The following is a 17,348-nucleotide window of genomic DNA, read 5'->3' on the forward strand; positions in this document are numbered from 1 at the left end:
GGTTTACACAAGTACTGTACAAGCTCTGGTTGCGCATGCGCAGTTGCGGTTGGGAGTAAACGTGGTGTAAAACAGAACTAATTTAATGCAAGTGGAAATATTTTCACAGTCACATCTCACTTGAGAGACACACAATAGCTCTCAGAAGAAAGGGGGAATATTCGGCTTTTTATTTCTATCGTTTCAGTCATACTTCTGAAAAGAGGCGTGACGACAGGCAACAATATCCCATCATGCATAGCGCGCTTACGACTGTTGCAAATTGAACAGTTAGTTTTTTTTTATTTATCACACACCCGTTCTTTGACACAGCGTTAATGTGTACCCCTAATATATATTTGAATGCTATAATAATCTGACTTATAGATTTTTTTTGGTTGTTTTTCGCGTTGAACTCTAAGTGAAGATCCTTCGGGGGAGAACCGCTCGCTCCGCGCTGCCGGCTGCAGGACAGTACACTCTTGTTTCTCTTCAGATCGTATAAATCTTTCGCCTTTTACTAAAGATTTCCGTGGAGAGGAACAACAAGAGTTTCACCCAATTTTTTGATGCCCTGCGAAAGCGGGGCTTCGTTTTTCTGTGAACAAAAACCGAACAGTGGCCGACATGTCGGCGTGATCCGTTCAGTCAGTCCCTGCTGGAGCTCAGTGAACAGCTGGCTGCTCCTCAGACTCAGCCGGTGACTCAGGTTTAGCACTGATTCGATACCGACTTCTGAGCTTTTCTTATCGGCGATTTCTTTTCCCTCAATCAGAAGTTTAGTACTCTTAAGAGAAACACCTGAAAAATCCAACACTGGCTATGTAATAATTATGTTATAATGTTCAAAATATAAAAGACAAACAAATAATTCACATAAATCTGAATAAAAAAACACATTTGAGCTTTTTTTTTTAACAATTACTGAGCGGCATTATTTATTAAACATTCAAAGGATTCTGACAGAAAATTAAATCAATGCATTCATCATCAATATAGTAAATAATACAAATATGAATGAAATACAAAAAAAAAAAGTGCACATTTGAACTTTTACTTTGTCAAACTAACTAATACCTTTGGTGACCAGCATCGTTTGGCCCTGACAGAGATGGAAGTGTACACTTTTGTACAGAAAGAACATTTCTCAGAAAAAGAATGAGCTTCTCTTTCTGTCGGCCATTTTTCCATTTTCTCGGCTCCGTCAGAAACTCTCAGAAACGCGCGTGCTCCTCGCCGTGTTGTTGCTAGCCGAATTTAGCCGCACTGGGAAGTGTAGTTCGTGACCGATTCGTTCATTTTGAACTAATGTTTTGTATGACTCGGGACTAACAAGTCATCTCAGTGGGTGATTCACTCTTTTTTCTCCGCGCATGCGCGCCACAGGCTCGGATTCACGAAGGGTCTTTCTGCTGAATATTCTCAGTGTAGGCGCGACTGATTCGTTCACGACTCATAATTACGGGTCTTTGGGTCTTTCGTTCATTATCCACATGGTTACAGCAGTAACGTGACCACTGCTGTCTCTGGGGGAGTCCGCTCTGTGGAGGGATCCAGTCTCTAGGGGAAGTCTGGTCTACTCTCTTAGTCTCTGGAAGGGTCTGGTCTCTGTGGAGGGGTCTAATCTCTGGTCTAGTCTCTAGTGTCTGGAGGGGCCTGGTCTCTGGAGGGGATCCATCTCTCTAGTCTCTAACTTTTCTGTGCTGTAGCCCAGTCCATCACTGACACTACAGACAATTTAGAGCCACAGTGCTGCTCAAGTCACAGGGCAGAAAACTGGTATCTCAGCAACCACCATCTGTATTTTCCATTGACATCACAGTTCATACGCCGGTGCAGTATTATATTATTTTGGTTTTATAAATATGATAGCTACACTTTATTTATCCTGAGGGAAATTCACTTACGTGCATCATTCACACACAGACATGCTGCCTCACCTTTACACTGCAGTGTGCTTTACTTCCCAATATGACAGACAAACAGCTCGTTTTTGGAGAGATTAGATAATGAAAGGTTTACAAACTCAAAATAGGCCCAGCAATGGGGAACTATTTATGTTGATCCTTGTGGAACATGAGATATTGTGCTAAAACAGCTGGTTAATGTCCACACAGCTCCACTTTATGTGATCGGGGAAGAGGCAGAAAACTGGAGTTTGAATTTCTGCGTTTTGCTTCCTATCCAGCAGGAGTCAGTCACAAAACATTTACTATACGGACACAATGAGCACAGTCTGAAACTGCGGGGGGTCTGAGGGTCTGAGGGTCCAGGCCGTGGAGGTCACTGGTGATTGTGCTGTGTTACCTCGTGTTGATTAATAGACTGTAAACAGTTCTCAAACTTATACTTAGCTAATCCAGCTGTTTTCTCTTTTCCTCAACTGTTCAGACGATTCTGTTGCTCCGCTGATCTAACTAAACGATTAGCCATGTCCTCTATAGCTCTCTGTCTCCAGGCTCTTCCCCCTTCTCCTGTCCTGTCCTGTCCTGGGTGCTACATGTCTAGTTCCTCCTCTGCCTCCTTTTATGATAGCACTTCTTGTCATAGATGCAGGATGATGGCAGAAATGAAGGTGAGAATTAGTGAGTTAGCATCTTAGCTAGTGTAGCTAGCCGCCCCCATGTAGCCGGTGCGGGCAGCCGAGAGGTTCTCCCCACTCAGCGACACATGGACACCCTGTATAATGTTATCATTAATTCAAAATAATATCGTGACATCTGAACTAAAACACAGGTTGTGAGGGACACGTGTAAATCTGCCTCTCCACTGATTACTTTCGTTTAACGTTGGCACAAAACGTCATGATGCCGAGGATAACTTCCTACTACAGTGACGAACCGGAACCGGAAGTTCATTGCTCTACAACCACGTAGTTTAAGGTCGGTAATTTTCGCTGTACATGGCACGATAACACAGCATTGTAAATGAAAAGGCATTTTTTGGACATTTTTTAAGTATAACATTTTTGGAGCATGTACTGGATTTTTTCATTTATTTTTTCCCCTGTCACACCAGTTTATTGTTGGCTTTGAAGGTTTTTAATCCTTGAGGTTGTTTCTTGAGGAAAAAAAAAACATTTGGGCTTTAAAATTCTTTAAAATTCAGTCCTTTTTAATTTAGAAATTTCGTTGTGGCTGTCCATTTTTTAACCCAGAGGAAAAGTGGAGTATCAAGAATGTAAAAAACATCACAAGGGTTAAATGGTAGCTTGGCAAGAGCTTCAAGAATTTTAACTCCTCCTCCCCTCTAACATTTAAAATGTTCATAATGGCATTCAAGATCACCTTGTAACCTCTGAAATTTAATTATCTGGATGGTGGCAGCAGAGATACGTCTCTCGACCCCAGAAAACGTTTCTCTAGAGCATGACTGGCAATATCAGCAGCATTGTCTACAGTTTCCACAATCAAGTCCTGGAAACATACCAACCAGAAAACAGTACAGGGTTAGGATTAGAGAGTTAAAAAGTGACCATACTATTTTCTACATGGAAACTCTGTAGTCAAATGTATAGAGACATTTATTGATACAATAAAACAAGTCAGGGTCATATCTTCATCCCTTCTTCATCCTCATCAGAGATTTCCTGGGAGAAACTATCAGCAGCATATTCAGCCATGTTGTTTAAACCATTGACCACGCAGCAGCTCAGGGCACTGCAGGAGACCTCCATGTCGACAGTTTCAGACCAAACGCCAGTTTTGATATCAAAGCACTCAACGTTGGGAATGGTGCTTAAGCCGTTGAAACCCCCGACCACAAAGACACGATCATCAATCACTGCAATACCAAAGTGGCTGCGGGAGTTCAGCATTGGTGACACCTCCTGCCAGGTGTCAGCATCGGGATTGTAGGCCTCAGCTGTGTGCAGACGGCTGGTTCCATTAAAACCACCAACCTACACAAGGAAATCAAATGCTAATGTATATTTGAAATTTGACAATTTAAAATTTCAGGACGATGAGACTGACTTCTTTGTAGTGCAGCTAGTGAGCTACTGATATTTTCAGCTGAAACTGTATTACATCATTAAATTACATATTTTCTGTTATAAGACGTGCTTACTGCAAAGACGCGGCCTGCATAGGTCGTGACCCCGACTCCACTGCGCCTGGAGTCCATGGAGGCGATCAGTGTCCACTGGTTGGTCTTTGGGTTGTAACATTCAGCTGTTGACAGACAATCGTTCCCATTGAAGCCACCACAAATGTAGATCTGGAGGGATTTAAGAGGTAAAAGTTAGTAGATTTCCAAAATACTTTTCTTGACTTAAAAAAATACTTTTTTGCTCTTAAAGTAGCCGTAATATCTGTGCTCTCAGATTGATCTTTGTCCTTTAGCTTTACTCACCTTTCCATGAAGAGTTGTGCAACTGGCATCACTCCTCTGCTCATTCATGGACGCAATTAAGGTCCACTGGTTGGTTCTTGGTTCATAGCGCTCTGCAGTTTTGAGTCGAATGTGTCCATCAAAACCTCCCATGGCATATATATATCCATCCATCACAGTGACACTGACATAGCAGCGCCTGAAATGCATCGGTGCTACCTCATGCCAGGTGTGTGTCTCCATATCAAATCTGTGTACAGTGTTGAACTGAAACACTCCATCAAAGCCGCCAACACAGTAAACTGATGTGTTGATAAACGCTGTGCCATGGTAGGCCACTGGAGTCTTTGCCTCATTGATTATGCTGACCCAACGCTCTGCTCGGACATTATATGTCTCAAAGTGACAGGAGGGATGACCTCCAGTCCAGCCTCCTATGGCCAAAAGGATTTGTGGTGGCAGGCGCGGACAGACCAAATGGTCATAAACAATAGAGTTGGAGAAACTCTTGGCTCTAACGTCAAGCATGACATCGATGGTCTTGAGGAGAATTCGTCGGCACTCTTCACTCGCCTTGACCACTTCATTGTCATTCACATTCTCCATGATGTATTCTGGACTTATCAAAGATAGCCTGACCTGCACAGAGATATAAAGACAGAAACACAGCATGACTAACTTTACACAGATACTCTACAATAGTTTTACTATCATAATTTTTTTTAGCAATTGCTCAGAAACTCCCAGATCGTGAGGTTTGTCAAGCTAGTAGTCGGATGATGGAAAGGATTGTACAGAACTCTTGCTGATCAGCATCTTTCTTCCCCCTGGTAAACTTTTATTATTTTGTCTTGACAGCTTTACATCTGAACTTGTTGGCTTTGTGAGACTTGATACTGAATTGTTAAGGAAGTTTTGTATTTATGATGTAAGACATGCTCAGGTGACTGTAGCAGCGGCTCAGCAGTTGTTCTCCCCTCATTTACCTTGGACAAAAGCAGAGACGAGTATTCTCTGCGTTTCTCAGGTGCGCTGCTGATCCAGTGGAGGACGGCCTCAAACACTGACTGCTCTTTCTTCACATTGAGCTGGTCATTTTCAATGATCTTAGCAAGTTCCTGCGCAGACAGGAGCAGGAATTCCCCTGAGGTGGCAGCAACCTCCTCGAAGTGCTTGAGAATGAAGAGGAAGGCCTTGTGTTTCAGTTCGGGGTGGTAATAGAGGTCTGTGAACCACCAGATGCTGATGCAATTCTGTACGTCGAGCTGCTCCTCCAGAATCTGACTGCAGGCTTTTAGGATCCCGGCTATAGCAAACCGATCGGCCGCTACAAAAACCTCTTGTATGTTCTCTTGTGTCACAGGAACAGAGCCGGTGTAGGCGAACTCAATGATGAGCCTCATCATGTCAAGTGACACATTGGGAATGTCGAAGACCCGACTGTCTGGGGTGGACCAGTGGGTGAAGAGAGCTCTGGGCCAGAGAGGACACAAAACAAGAGGGTGAAAATAAAGTGCTCCACATGTCCCCGTCATATTCACACTTCACAAATAACAAACATAAAGATCCTGCTGCCTCAGAGTAGTTTCACAAATCTTACCAAACCAAGCACAAAACAAGTGCAAGTTGATCAAAGCTTCAGTCTCTGAAAAACCCGGCTGAATTAAAATCTACTTAAGCGCCCAGAAGTAATGTTAAGATACTGTTTGTTGGAAAATGGCCAAATTTAACAATCACGCATTAGCAGCACCTTAAGTAAAAACTGAAGGAAAAAAAATTTGGTTTGAGTTTAAAATATGAAACCTAAAGTGTTCACTATTTCATATTTTTTGTGGCTTTTATTTCTTAGGTGATAAAACTTGTTCCTCCATGAATTAATTTCGCTTATTAATAGTGGGTTGTTTTTTAACTCATAAATGGTTTTCTGATGAGGCAGACTGATGTTCTTTGCTTATTTGAAAGTACAAACTAACTTCTCCCTGTTAAAACTAACCAGCTCACCTGAAATATGGGCTGCAGTTACTCAGGATGAGCTTGTGTGTGTAAAATTCAACACCATCCACTCTGATCACTGCGTCACAAAGCTGTTGCTCCCGGCGTAGCTCATTTTGCACCCAGCTGCTCTCACTCATCTTCACTTTTCAGACTCTCACCAAGTGTGTGTGTGTGATGTTGTGAGAACAGTGTGCACTTTTCCAGGGCCGGATTTTAGAGTGGACCATTGTGACATCACAAATTCTTCAGCACAAAAGGACAACATTCTGAAAATCTAAAAGTCTTTTTGTGTCACTTCCTGTTTTATTTTAAAATTTAATGATTCATCTTGTCTAGTGTCATTCCTCATGTCCCATCAAGCTTCCCAGCTGTGCGATTACTGTTCTGTGCCACTAATGCTGTACTTATTCATCCTGGCCATTGGTTGGCATAATATCAATATCACAATCGTCTTCTCAAACTTTGTGCCATGTAGAAAAACTAATTATTCTTCTTTGATCATGCTGCATCTTTCTCTTGTGCCACCTGGTACATTACAGCATCAGAAAAATAAGGCCTAACTCATCACACAGCTTTTGGTCCAGGCCTTTATCTTTGTTGTCTGTCGCCTTGATTACTGCTGGGGTCTTCTTTCAAGCCTTCTTTAAACCCTTGCAGCTAATCTAGAATACAGCAGCCTCAACACATTAAACTGCACTGAATGCTCACATCCTCCTGCATCAGTTTCAAGTTACTAATGCTTGACCTCAGAGTGAATTCTTACTCCATACCATTTGACTTGACTTGCATTTAAACTTATGCTCCTTCTTTGCCTCTACACTCCTCCAAAGAATGTTTCATGGTGTAGTCATCGCAAACCATCACAGTCCAGACTGGAACAAATTGCTGAGTGGGATCATAGCAGAAGTCCTTTTCTTCAAGGATCCCTTGAAAACTTTTTGCAATGATGTAATATTTACTACTTACACCAAGGCCTCCTACTGCAATAAAGCTTGGCTGATATTCCTCACGTATAAACTGCTTTGGATTAAAGCATCTACAAGGTGAATCAATATAAATGTTAATAGCATATATGAGCAATTAAAACACAGCGTTAGAGGTCTCTGATATAACTGTTAACTTGGAGCATGGTTAGATAAAGGAAAAAAAATCTAAAGAATTCAAAATGAAGTAACTTCATTATTGGACACAGCTGGTGAAACAAAATTGAATTTCACTGCCTCCAAAACTTAATCTCAAAAAGGGCATTTTCTGTCCTCTGCAATATCACATAATAATACTGCAGTTGTGCAGTTGGATTCTTGGGCTTTGTCACTTGTCTCATCCAGGTTTCTGCAGTCTTGGCTTTTTTCCACCCACACTACTTCTGCAATGCATGACAGGAGCTGATGTGATGAGTAATGCACATTCACCACCTCATATATCCACCAATAATTACTCAAATGTACTGTTCATATTGTTAAAACTCAATTCGGAATATAGGAGACATGATTAGGTGAAGTGCAGAGTGAAAAAAGGTGGTCCAGACTGAGAAAATTAAGAGAAAATCTTTTTGTTTATTTATTTATTTAATTTATTCAGATGGTTCTCCCAAGTTGAACTAGCTGAGGTTGGATTCTAAATTTTGTATTTAAAGGTAAACTAAAACAAGCTCTTCTCAGTGTAACAGTTTAAATATATATAGATGACATCTTTGAATTTGTCATGAAGTGTATATGTGTAGCGTTTTAAGAGAAAAATATTTCATCATTGTTTAATTATTTTTATCTTCATGTATATAAATGACTAGCCTGCAATCTCATTACCTTTGCTGGGGCAGGACTGAAAATGTTATTTGTCAACGCTCAGATTTTATATTAGACCTTTGCTTCTGACATTTAAAACGTGTCTATGCTTTCTCTCTTATAACTTCGTCTCAGTGAATTCAAAATTAAGGGAAAAAAAGGGATTACATCTCACTTATTTACTGAGAGAGAGAGACATTCAATGAACACTTGAAGCCAAAGATTGTATTATGTGTTTATCACCACAAGATGGTGCTATAATAGAATGCATGACACTTGAGTTGTGAATAAATTAACACTCCTTTCTGCAAGCTGACTGCTGTAAAACTTTAAGTTGTTTTTTTTTTATACAATGTAAATATGCGCCTCTCCGGAATTATTAGTACATCAATTGTATTGTACTTTTAAGTCTTTGTAGTTTCTTCGTAGTTTTTTATACTGAAGATCAGCATCAAAGCGTGATGCCTTCATGATCCCACAGAGTGTTGGAGATGTGAAACACTATAAACTACCTGTGTGTATGGAGAGGTAGGCTACAGGACCAGAAGAGCCAATGTCCTGCAGAGAGAGAAACATTATCTGCAGAACTTAGCCAGACGAAGAAGCTGGATCTGTAAACAAAGAAGGGAAACGTAGGAAAGACTAACGCACTAACTCTATAAAACCCTCTAAATACTTCCTGATGTCTTCAGTGTTGTTTGCGAGGGAGAGAAACATCCACGTGTACAACCCCATTATCAGGTAAAGTGCAGATCACAGTTATTTTGCTGGTCAACACCTCAGACGTTGGTGCGCATAAACACTGCAGATTTATTAGACTGAGGAAAAAAATAGTGCTATCCAGAGATTATTAGTACCTGTGATTATGATGGGACCATCTGTGATGTGCAACAATTGTAGGACAGCTGTGAAGATTTGGCACATACAACCACCAGCAGTATGCACACCCACCATAACGTGGGAGCACAGACAATTATAATATAATAAGAGAGGTGGTTTCTCTACAGTGTTTTTGTTGTTGTTGTTGTTTTTTTTTGTTGTTTTTTTTTTTTTTTTTTTTTGGGGGGGGGGGGGGGTAAATGCAATGCACGAGCAGTTCAAGAGCACTTCAGGTTTATTATTTGAAATGTCAATACATCAATACACTACCAGCAGTAAGTGTTGAAACCATTCAATACTACCTTCTACACCTTCAACACAGATTTTCTTTACTTTGTTAAAATCAAATGAGAAATCACATTCAAATCCAATATTGAAAATTGTTTTTGTCTTCCTCTACAGGTTAATATAAAGCTATGCACATGACCAAGTGGCTTTTGAGCTTTCGGTAACCTTAAAAGACTAAGAGAAGTCTAAATGGCAACAAGCCATTACATATTTTGTTAGACAATTATACCAAAAATACTTACAATTCAGTTCAGTTAAATTGATACCATTTCAAGTCTTTGATTCATAGAAGCACTGTCCTGCTGCTCTCTCCAGGTTTTCTCTACCTATACTCTATAGTCAGCAGGTTGTAACTTTAAGCATGAGTGTCTATTCACAATTAGGCCAAATAAATGGTCTTAGCTGTCTCTTCTAACTTATTAATGAAACAGCTTTTCAAACTGTCAAATTATTTCCAATTGTTTGTTTCAAAGGCACAAATAGATGGCACTGAATTGCTGCAGTGACAGACACAGTACAAACAAACTGTGTATGTGCTTTTTTAGGTAATAAATATAGAACATTGGTGAAACATTAGAAGAATTTGCTAAACAGTGGCACCACCAGTTTATGGTGAACTTTAAAGTGTGACACAGGCTCTTAAGTTGCATGCCATGTCTTTTATGTCACAGTGATCTCCTGCAGCAGATCAGCAGGGAAGTAGCCCAGCTTACGTCCAGTGCTGACCTTTAAGTAGCCGCCTTTTTCTTCTCCTTTCTTCACCACAATCTAAAAGACAGTGATCACAATGTCATCAGTATAAACTCTCAGTTTTCTACACATTGATTGAATCGTCAGTTTTAGGTGGTGATACCAAGGCTACTTTATTGCTGACAGTTTTGTCTGGGAAATCATTCACAAGATGAACACTATACTAAACACAATGTTAGCATGGTTATGCTGTTCAGTTATACATATACCTACAATCATTAGAGCAGTTACCTGATCCTTTTTCAGTGTGATCTGTCCCATCTCTCTATTCCCTACAAAGGAACGGGTCACCTTGTAAACTCTCTCCGATGCACGCACTTTTATGAGGTAGTTGGTGGGGAAGTAGCCTGTCTTATCGCCCATCTTTCCCTGAAAATAGAACGAGCTGACTTAACCCACCAGCAGACTCATTTTCAACAACAATGCAGAGGAACAGAACTCAGGGTGGATTACCAACGACCAAAACAGCATTGTTAATGATCAGGGGCTAAAAGAGCAACTTTGATAATCAAGAAGTTAAACTCACCCTCCACCACTCTTCATTGGAGTCATCCAGCACTATGATCCGATCACCAGGGCTAATTCACACACACTTTTTGTTAAATAATCCATTAATTCAACATTACGCAAGCAAAATTTTATGGATTTACTTGAATAAATGAAAAAGCCATGCTACATACTGAACGTAATGACTGAATGTTGGGCATTGTTTGTGTCTGTCAAACGTACTGGAAGTCGAGGTCGTCCTTCTCAATGGCCTTGAAGCGGTAGAGAGCCAGGTAATAGTGGGACTGGGAGAATGTGCCTTTAGTCTGTTGATGAAACACCACAGTTGCTGCTGCATATGAAAAGTAATATTGATTTATGAAATACAGGAGCACTGTATCCATCATTCATTCAAAATAGATCATTAGTGGAGCGACATACTAGGGGTGGGAATCTTATACCATCTCATGATTCAATTTGATTACGATTTTTGGGGTTACAATTCAATTCAAAATCAATTTGATTCATAATGATTTCTGCTTTAATCTATAGGTGTGCAAAAGATCCTCAAGATCTACTCCAGTCTGCTTTGTAAGCCAAAATGAGAAATGGCGACATTAAAATGGAGACATTTATTAAATTGTAAACATTTATCCATGCTTAAATAGAATTGTTGCATAAAAGCAATATAAATTATTGCTTAAGTAACAAAAGCAAAAGTATCTCTTTATAAAAAGAAGTAGCGCAATTAAACATGGGCTCCTCATTTTGCAAACCTTCAAGCTCGGTCTTCCCGGGCATTTGGTAAATAAGGTCCTATAAAGTCTGCGATTATGAAGAAACGGAATTCATTATAAACACGAAATGAATGAACGAATAGATAAATAAATGTGGTGAAATGTGGCATGTCTAGGTTAATTGGTGACTTCATGTATGCGGTGACCTGAGCAGCATGGTGGCGTAGTGCTGCCTCCCAGCAATAAGAAGGGTGCAGTTCGATTCCCTTTGTGGGCACCTGAACATGTCTAAGTTAATTGGTTAACTAGTGACAAGTAATGGTAACGGTGATGGCACCGGACCAGACCAGACCAGAGAGCGGACTCCTGCAGGGACCCAGAACCCTCCCCTCGAACATGGCTAGGTTAATTGATTACGAGTAATGGACTGGGCGACCCCCCCCAGGTCCTAGACTGGACCAGATCAGACCGGACCCCACGGAGACTAGAGACTAGATCAGATCAGACTAGACCAGAGACCAAACCTCCCCAGAGACTAGACCAGACAAGAGAGCGGGCCCCTCTGGAGACTAGACCAAAAAGTCTTTGTCACTCACTGATCTTAACACAAAGAGGTTGACTATCATGTACTTCAATGGAGATGTTGGTCATCTGTGGAAAACCAAAGAGCATGGGAACAGAAGAAATTTTAATGTTTATTGTTGGATTTGATATTTCCAGTTGTGGAATTCATGTTTCATTGCTTTGTTTTTTTTTTTTTTTTTATGTTTTTGCTTAAATGTGTGGAAGCATTAAAGTTTTCAGTTAAAACACTCTCAGGGTTAAATTTGCCTAAAATGCTAAAAACAGAATTCTTGAAAATTAAAATTTGGGAAAAAAAATTAATACGGGAAACATTAAAAAGGAAATTGGGAAAAAATAAAATGGATTTTATACGGCTCTTGGTAAAAACCAAAATGGGTTCAAATCTTTGCCTTCAATGAGTACGGGGCTGGTTGAATCCCTCCTTCCTCCATTATTGTAGTTTCCTCCTTGTTTTGGTGCTTACTGCGCATGTTTATGTTCCAGAGCCGGCTCCATGGTGATGTTAGGATGTCCCACATACAAAATGGAGGCAGACAGCCTGCGGATTTGTTTGTTTTAATCGATTTTGGGACATTTTAAATCGATTCTGAATCATAGTAAATGAGAATCACGATTCTTATATGAATCATATTTTTAGCACTCCCCCACCACATATATACTTAAGAGTGAAACATAGTCGTAGTCTTTCTCACCTTGTCATCTGCTTTGTCTCCTCCTTTCTCCTTTTTATCATCAGGCTTCCCTGTATTGACACCAAGAAGTAGAGTCACTTGCTAAGGCCTTAATTTTTACAGTAAAGGATTTAAAGTCAGCAACTTAAAAACTCATTTAGAGTTACGTTATTAATTTTGGATCCCAAGTTTTATTTTCTAGAATGAGGTTTTTATTTCATTCCAGGCAGAATGGAGGATTATGGAACCATAACTGATATATACCACAGAGAACATCTAACCATGCATTTGTTTGTTTCTAAGTACCTTCTCCTGCCTCCTCATTCTCTTTGGGCTGCTGGTTTTCCTCTTCCTCTTCTTCCATCCTCATCATAATCTGAACGACAAAACATTGTTCAAATCTTCACCGGACGCAAATATATTTGAAAACCTTCAAAATGCTTTAGATGCTTGTACATCTAGTATCCGATTGATTAATTTCTTCTACTGGTGTTGGTAAACGGATGAGTGAACTGAATATTTAGCGAATATCAGTTTTTACAGTTGATTGATTACAATGTGTTTTATATACTCACATTTTTCTTGTCATTTTCACCCTTTTTACGCTCCTTGTTTGCCATGATGACACCGACCCGCAGAGTGTCAAAGACAGGGTCATTCCGGTTTGGGTTGTCTGGTCATGGACAGAATGGATAGATATTGTTTATACAGATGATTCAATGCTATTCTCACTCAAATACTATTTTTAGAAATTTGTTTTGCTTTTTCTATTTAGCCTAATACACATGAGAAGTGTCTGAGGCTACTGAAGAGCATTTGTAAGTTTTGCTATTGCTAAAGGGTCAACTTTATGTTTACTTACCAATTTAGGAGAAACATTTGGAGTTCAGTATCATGCTCACCTACAGTTGTTTCTATCAATGGAAAGCAACATTCTTGTTTTGTTTATGTTTCTGTCACTTTTCCTTTACTGAAGTTAGCAGCCTAATGAGCTAGCTTGCTCTCACTTGGTAACGCCACTCTTTGATCCCAAGTGTTCAGATTGTGTATTATAAACTCTTGTTTGCATTTGCAATAATGGCTACTATTGACTATTTAAAAGCAAAACTTACAACTAACTCCTTTAAATGAATCTAAACCTCAGAGTACAGGATAAGATTAATTTATTGATATTCAGCTGAAGGTCAAGGGCATAATGCGGGATAGGGGTTGTAGGGGGAAAGGTCGCAGTTGACATGGGGCCTTTGTGTGCAGAGTTTGTAAGTTCTCCCCTTGTCTGCGTGGGTTTCCTCCGGGTACGCCGCTTTCCTCCCTCCGTCCAAAAACGTACATGTTTGGGTTAATTGGTGGCTCTAAATAGTCTGTAGGTCTGAGTGTGTGTGTGAGTGGTTGTTGGTCTCTGTCTTTGTGTGTTGACCCTGTGATGGACCGGAGACCTGTCCAGGGTGTACCCCGGCCTCACCCAATGTGACCCAGAAACGGATAAGCGGTAGAAGATGAAGGAATGAGTCAAAATTGTTTAAACGCTCTCCAGGAAAAAATAACAAAGTCGTGACTTAATTCATTAAGTTTGATCTCTAGAAACACAAGACAAACTGTTGTTCAGGACTCAGTGGACTCACTTTGATCTGGTTGGTCACTACTGTACAGAGGGGAGCTGTAGGCCCTTCTGAAGCCAGGAGGCTACAGAGAACAAAAAGAGAGCATCATGTTTGAATGTTTTCATCCAGAATTAGAGACAAATACTGTATCTGTCTCAACTCTAAACCTGCTGTAAAAGAAAAATTTATACGTTTTGCGGCCTACTATACTGCACCATAGATATCTGATGACATCTATTCCTACAGCAGGAAAAATGGGACTCACAATTTTTCCAAAGCATCGCTGGAACTCGACGTATGACTGACATGAATGGTGAATGTTTGTCTTGCAGTTTTTACACCTCAATGCAAACTTGTTGTTCACTGAAAGAAAAGCAAAGAAACAAAGCAAAGCCAGTCATAAAGTCAGACTCACACTGTACATAGAAACCAAATAAGAGATTATATGACAATGATTATGTTTATATTAACATTAACATATTTTCCAATACATACAGACTATCATACGAGCACAGACATCACAAAACTTGGGTTTCTTGCAGTAGTGGTCCTTGAACTTGTGGGGTTTGTCATTGATGCGGATAACTGGCTCGGGAGGAGGTTCTGGTTCCTTCTCCTCTACCTCCACCTCCTCCTCATAAATGAAATAGACCTGGGGACACAAAAGACATATTACCCTCTTGGACACACGTAATCCATCAATAAAATTTGAAGATTTCCCTGAAGAGAAGAAATGCCATAAAATAGACTATGTTCATATGAATGATAGTGTTTTCTTGTACATGTTGAATTTTTAACATAATTTCCCTACATGTGTATCATTGAGTGGAGAGATGCAGCAATTAAATGTAAGATTGGTGTGGTATAAATTCTGTCAAATTTCACATGTTAAAATTGTATCTTCTACGACAGATGGCCATTCAAGGGGACATACTAGATCTTTTTAAACAAATATATCTGCTTTTTTGTGTTTAACCCAAACATTCATGTTTGACCTGACCTGTCTATATATTTGATCTATTTCTCATCATTGAAAGAATCAAGCTTCTCATCACAAATGTAGGACAGCAAGCAGAGCTAATTAAACCCACAAGGGAGCAGAGACAGAAACTTTTAAGTCAGAGTTCATATTTTTCCAATTGATGCTGTACTGCGTTCCAGTCCCAGCTGGTGGCTATTTTAAACCGCTCGGGAATAGCACTGCATGCAGTGGGGGATTGACACAGCCCTGACACTCACCGTATCCCCGTCCTCCCTCACTACATTGTCAGGAGCTGGAGGATTGTCATGGAAATCCACTGAGTTTTTGTCCTCCTCCCTGACACACAATAAGAAATGGACAAACAAAGCAACGAGTAAAATCCAATCATGCAGCTATACCATTAGTTTCTTGTGAAAAAATTGTGTAATTATAAGTGTTCATTTTAGTTTCTAAATGTAACTTCCTCTTTGTCCATAGGTGAAGATGTGATATTGGAATACAGATGGGAACTTCTCAGGACAACGTCATGGAGTGAACTGATGAGGCTGACATGCTTTGTGCAAGTATCAAATTGCCATTCCACCTTAAAATAGTTGAGTGTTGATTATTCATCCTGGGATATTCCAATGATACATTTTCTCAACAGATCATTGGCTGCATTAACCCCAATGTGAATGTAGAGATTAATAATTTATAGAGATGGTTTTGGATTATTTTATCCTTCACTGTTTGGGCTTCTGCAAAATCTAGCTCCCTAAAATTTCAGTGGAGACTTGCGAGGATAGTAAAGACGTGCAGGCAGGCAAAAGAGAGCAGACAATATGTTGATACTGTAAAGAATAATTGAAGGTCAGGGGGAATATACTCACAGGTCCATGATTCCTCTAGTTGCTTCCTCACCTACAAAAATATTTCTATATTTATCACTTATTTTGTATTCATCTTTTCACTATCTCTCTGTTAATCAATCTGTTTTCCCATATCAACTGCCATTGTTAGTAAATTCAACAAGCAATGGTTAAACACAAATAAATGACTTATATTCAGTAAATTAAGATAACTAGCATTTCCTGTATATCTGTGATGTACGATGGCCTTCAGATGGCATTCAAATATAGCGCATGGATTTTGGTATGTCATCTTTATCCTTTATAAGAGAATAGTGTTAAAAAAAAATTTTATTGTTACACAACAGAATTTGTAACCTACTTTAGCACAAACACAAGATGAAGCACACACATTAACACAAACAGACATGTGAGTACAGATATATAGGATATGTTCTTGTGTTAGGAGCACAAAAAAGAGTACACTTATTGCATGCACTCTGTCTGAATACACTTGTCCGCTTGGCCTAAGCTATTAAAGGACTGAAATGTGATCTAATCACAGCTAATTTGGTTACTTCTGTTAGTCAGGAAAAGTAAGGCAAAAGTCATTAGCAGTTAAGGCTTGTCTTTTTCTATAAAAAAACTAATCCAAAACACCAATAAGTAGTATTTTCAACATTAATGTAACTGAAATTATTTCAATAAACAAGCCAACTTTTCTAAACAACAGAATATCCAATGTTTCATTCCTGGAAGATGTCTAATGTCAAAACTTACAGAAATCAAAAAAGAAACTACAAACCCGATGTGTTGGTACGTCTCTTGGAATTAATCCTTCACCTGCTAGCGATGACTGAACCACTGTGTGGTCAGTGGAGTTGAGTCTAACCAACCAGCCGACCAACCAGCCTCTTGGCTTCAGGCCCCTGGGATTCTAACATTCACATAGTCTGGACCCTTTTCTGTATTTCTTCTCTCTCCGAGGTGAGTGCCGAAGTGATTTCAGGTACCAAGTGTGACAATTTGTCTGCATATGTGTCTTAATCTGTCATTTTTTGTATGTCTTCATATGTATTTATGTGCTTTGTAGGCTAAGCCCTCATATGTCAAGTTGACTGTTTGCAACAGCTGGGGACCACGGACTGAGCACCGATGACGAGGGGGAAATCAGATACTTTCTCTCCCTCTGTCTTCATCACACACATACACACCTCTTTCCCCTTGTCCCACTTGTTAACAGACAAAAACAATTCCCCAAAATTTATACTGCTCACTGTTGTTGCCCTTTTGTCCCAGAGAAAGGAAGAACAAAGCAAAAATTATCATTCACATCAGTGTTGTTTAAGAAGTGTTTATATGAATGATGGCAGTTGATGTAGGGTAACAACATGTGATTAAATAACTGATTATTAAAACAACTTTGAAATTGAAAAGTTAAACAGCAAATAA

The 17,348-nt window shown here is 39.7% G+C and overlaps 2 protein-coding genes and 1 non-coding gene across 3 annotated transcripts; 1 reads left to right on the top strand and 2 right to left on the bottom strand.

Moving 5' to 3' along the window:
* The first annotated feature begins 455 nt into the window (after window positions 1–455).
* LOC115046911 (U5 spliceosomal RNA) lies at window positions 456–569 on the top strand. Its single transcript, XR_003840983.1, has one exon. It is a non-coding gene; the product is annotated as a U5 spliceosomal RNA (small nuclear RNA).
* A 2,960-nt stretch (window positions 570–3,529) lies between these two features.
* LOC115046867 (kelch-like protein 10) lies at window positions 3,530–6,443 on the bottom strand. The gene is made up of 5 exons (XM_029507504.1): window positions 6,313–6,443; window positions 5,298–5,784; window positions 4,333–4,950; window positions 4,048–4,197; window positions 3,530–3,880 (listed from the first exon to the last, which is right to left on the bottom strand). Exons 1-5 carry the CDS (start codon window positions 6,441–6,443, stop codon window positions 3,530–3,532), a joined length of 1,737 nt encoding a protein of 578 aa, XP_029363364.1.
* Window positions 6,444–9,194: 2,751 nt separating this feature from the next.
* LOC115046458 (SH3 and cysteine-rich domain-containing protein 3-like) lies at window positions 9,195–16,959 on the bottom strand. The gene is made up of 13 exons (XM_029506851.1): window positions 16,702–16,959; window positions 15,939–15,969; window positions 15,327–15,405; window positions 14,583–14,739; window positions 14,353–14,450; window positions 14,109–14,169; window positions 13,062–13,159; window positions 12,793–12,862; window positions 12,508–12,557; window positions 10,737–10,819; window positions 10,534–10,585; window positions 10,239–10,376; window positions 9,195–10,025 (listed from the first exon to the last, which is right to left on the bottom strand). Exons 2-13 carry the CDS (start codon window positions 15,944–15,946, stop codon window positions 9,918–9,920), a joined length of 1,002 nt encoding a protein of 333 aa, XP_029362711.1. The 5' UTR covers window positions 15,947–15,969; window positions 16,702–16,959; the 3' UTR covers window positions 9,195–9,917.
* Between the last annotated feature and the right edge of the window lie 389 nt (window positions 16,960–17,348).

The sequence above is a fragment of the Echeneis naucrates genome, chromosome 7 (assembly GCF_900963305.1).
Source record: "Echeneis naucrates chromosome 7, fEcheNa1.1, whole genome shotgun sequence".
Lineage (NCBI taxonomy): Eukaryota > Metazoa > Chordata > Actinopteri > Carangiformes > Echeneidae > Echeneis > Echeneis naucrates.

Bases quoted from the DNA above. Each gene is read 5' to 3' on its own strand.
- LOC115046867 (XM_029507504.1), bottom strand. From the start codon at position 6,443: ATGAGTGAGAGCAGCTGGGTGCAAAATGAGCTACGCCGGGAGCAACAG. The intron at 4,951-5,297 runs GTAAATGAGGGG...ATCTCTGTGCAG, and splicing joins CGTCTCTGCTTTTGTCCAAG to GTCAGGCTATCTTTGATAAG. The intron at 3,881-4,047 runs GTAAGCACGTCT...TTCCTTGTGTAG, and splicing joins ATGCAGGCCGCGTCTTTGCA to GTTGGTGGTTTTAATGGAAC.
- LOC115046458 (XM_029506851.1), bottom strand. The intron at 10,377-10,533 runs GTGAGTTTAACT...TTCTATTTTCAG, and splicing joins CCAATGAAGAGTGGTGGAGG to GGAAAGATGGGCGATAAGAC. The intron at 10,026-10,238 runs GTAACTGCTCTA...ACTGTCTTTTAG, and splicing joins TCACACTGAAAAAGGATCAG to ATTGTGGTGAAGAAAGGAGA.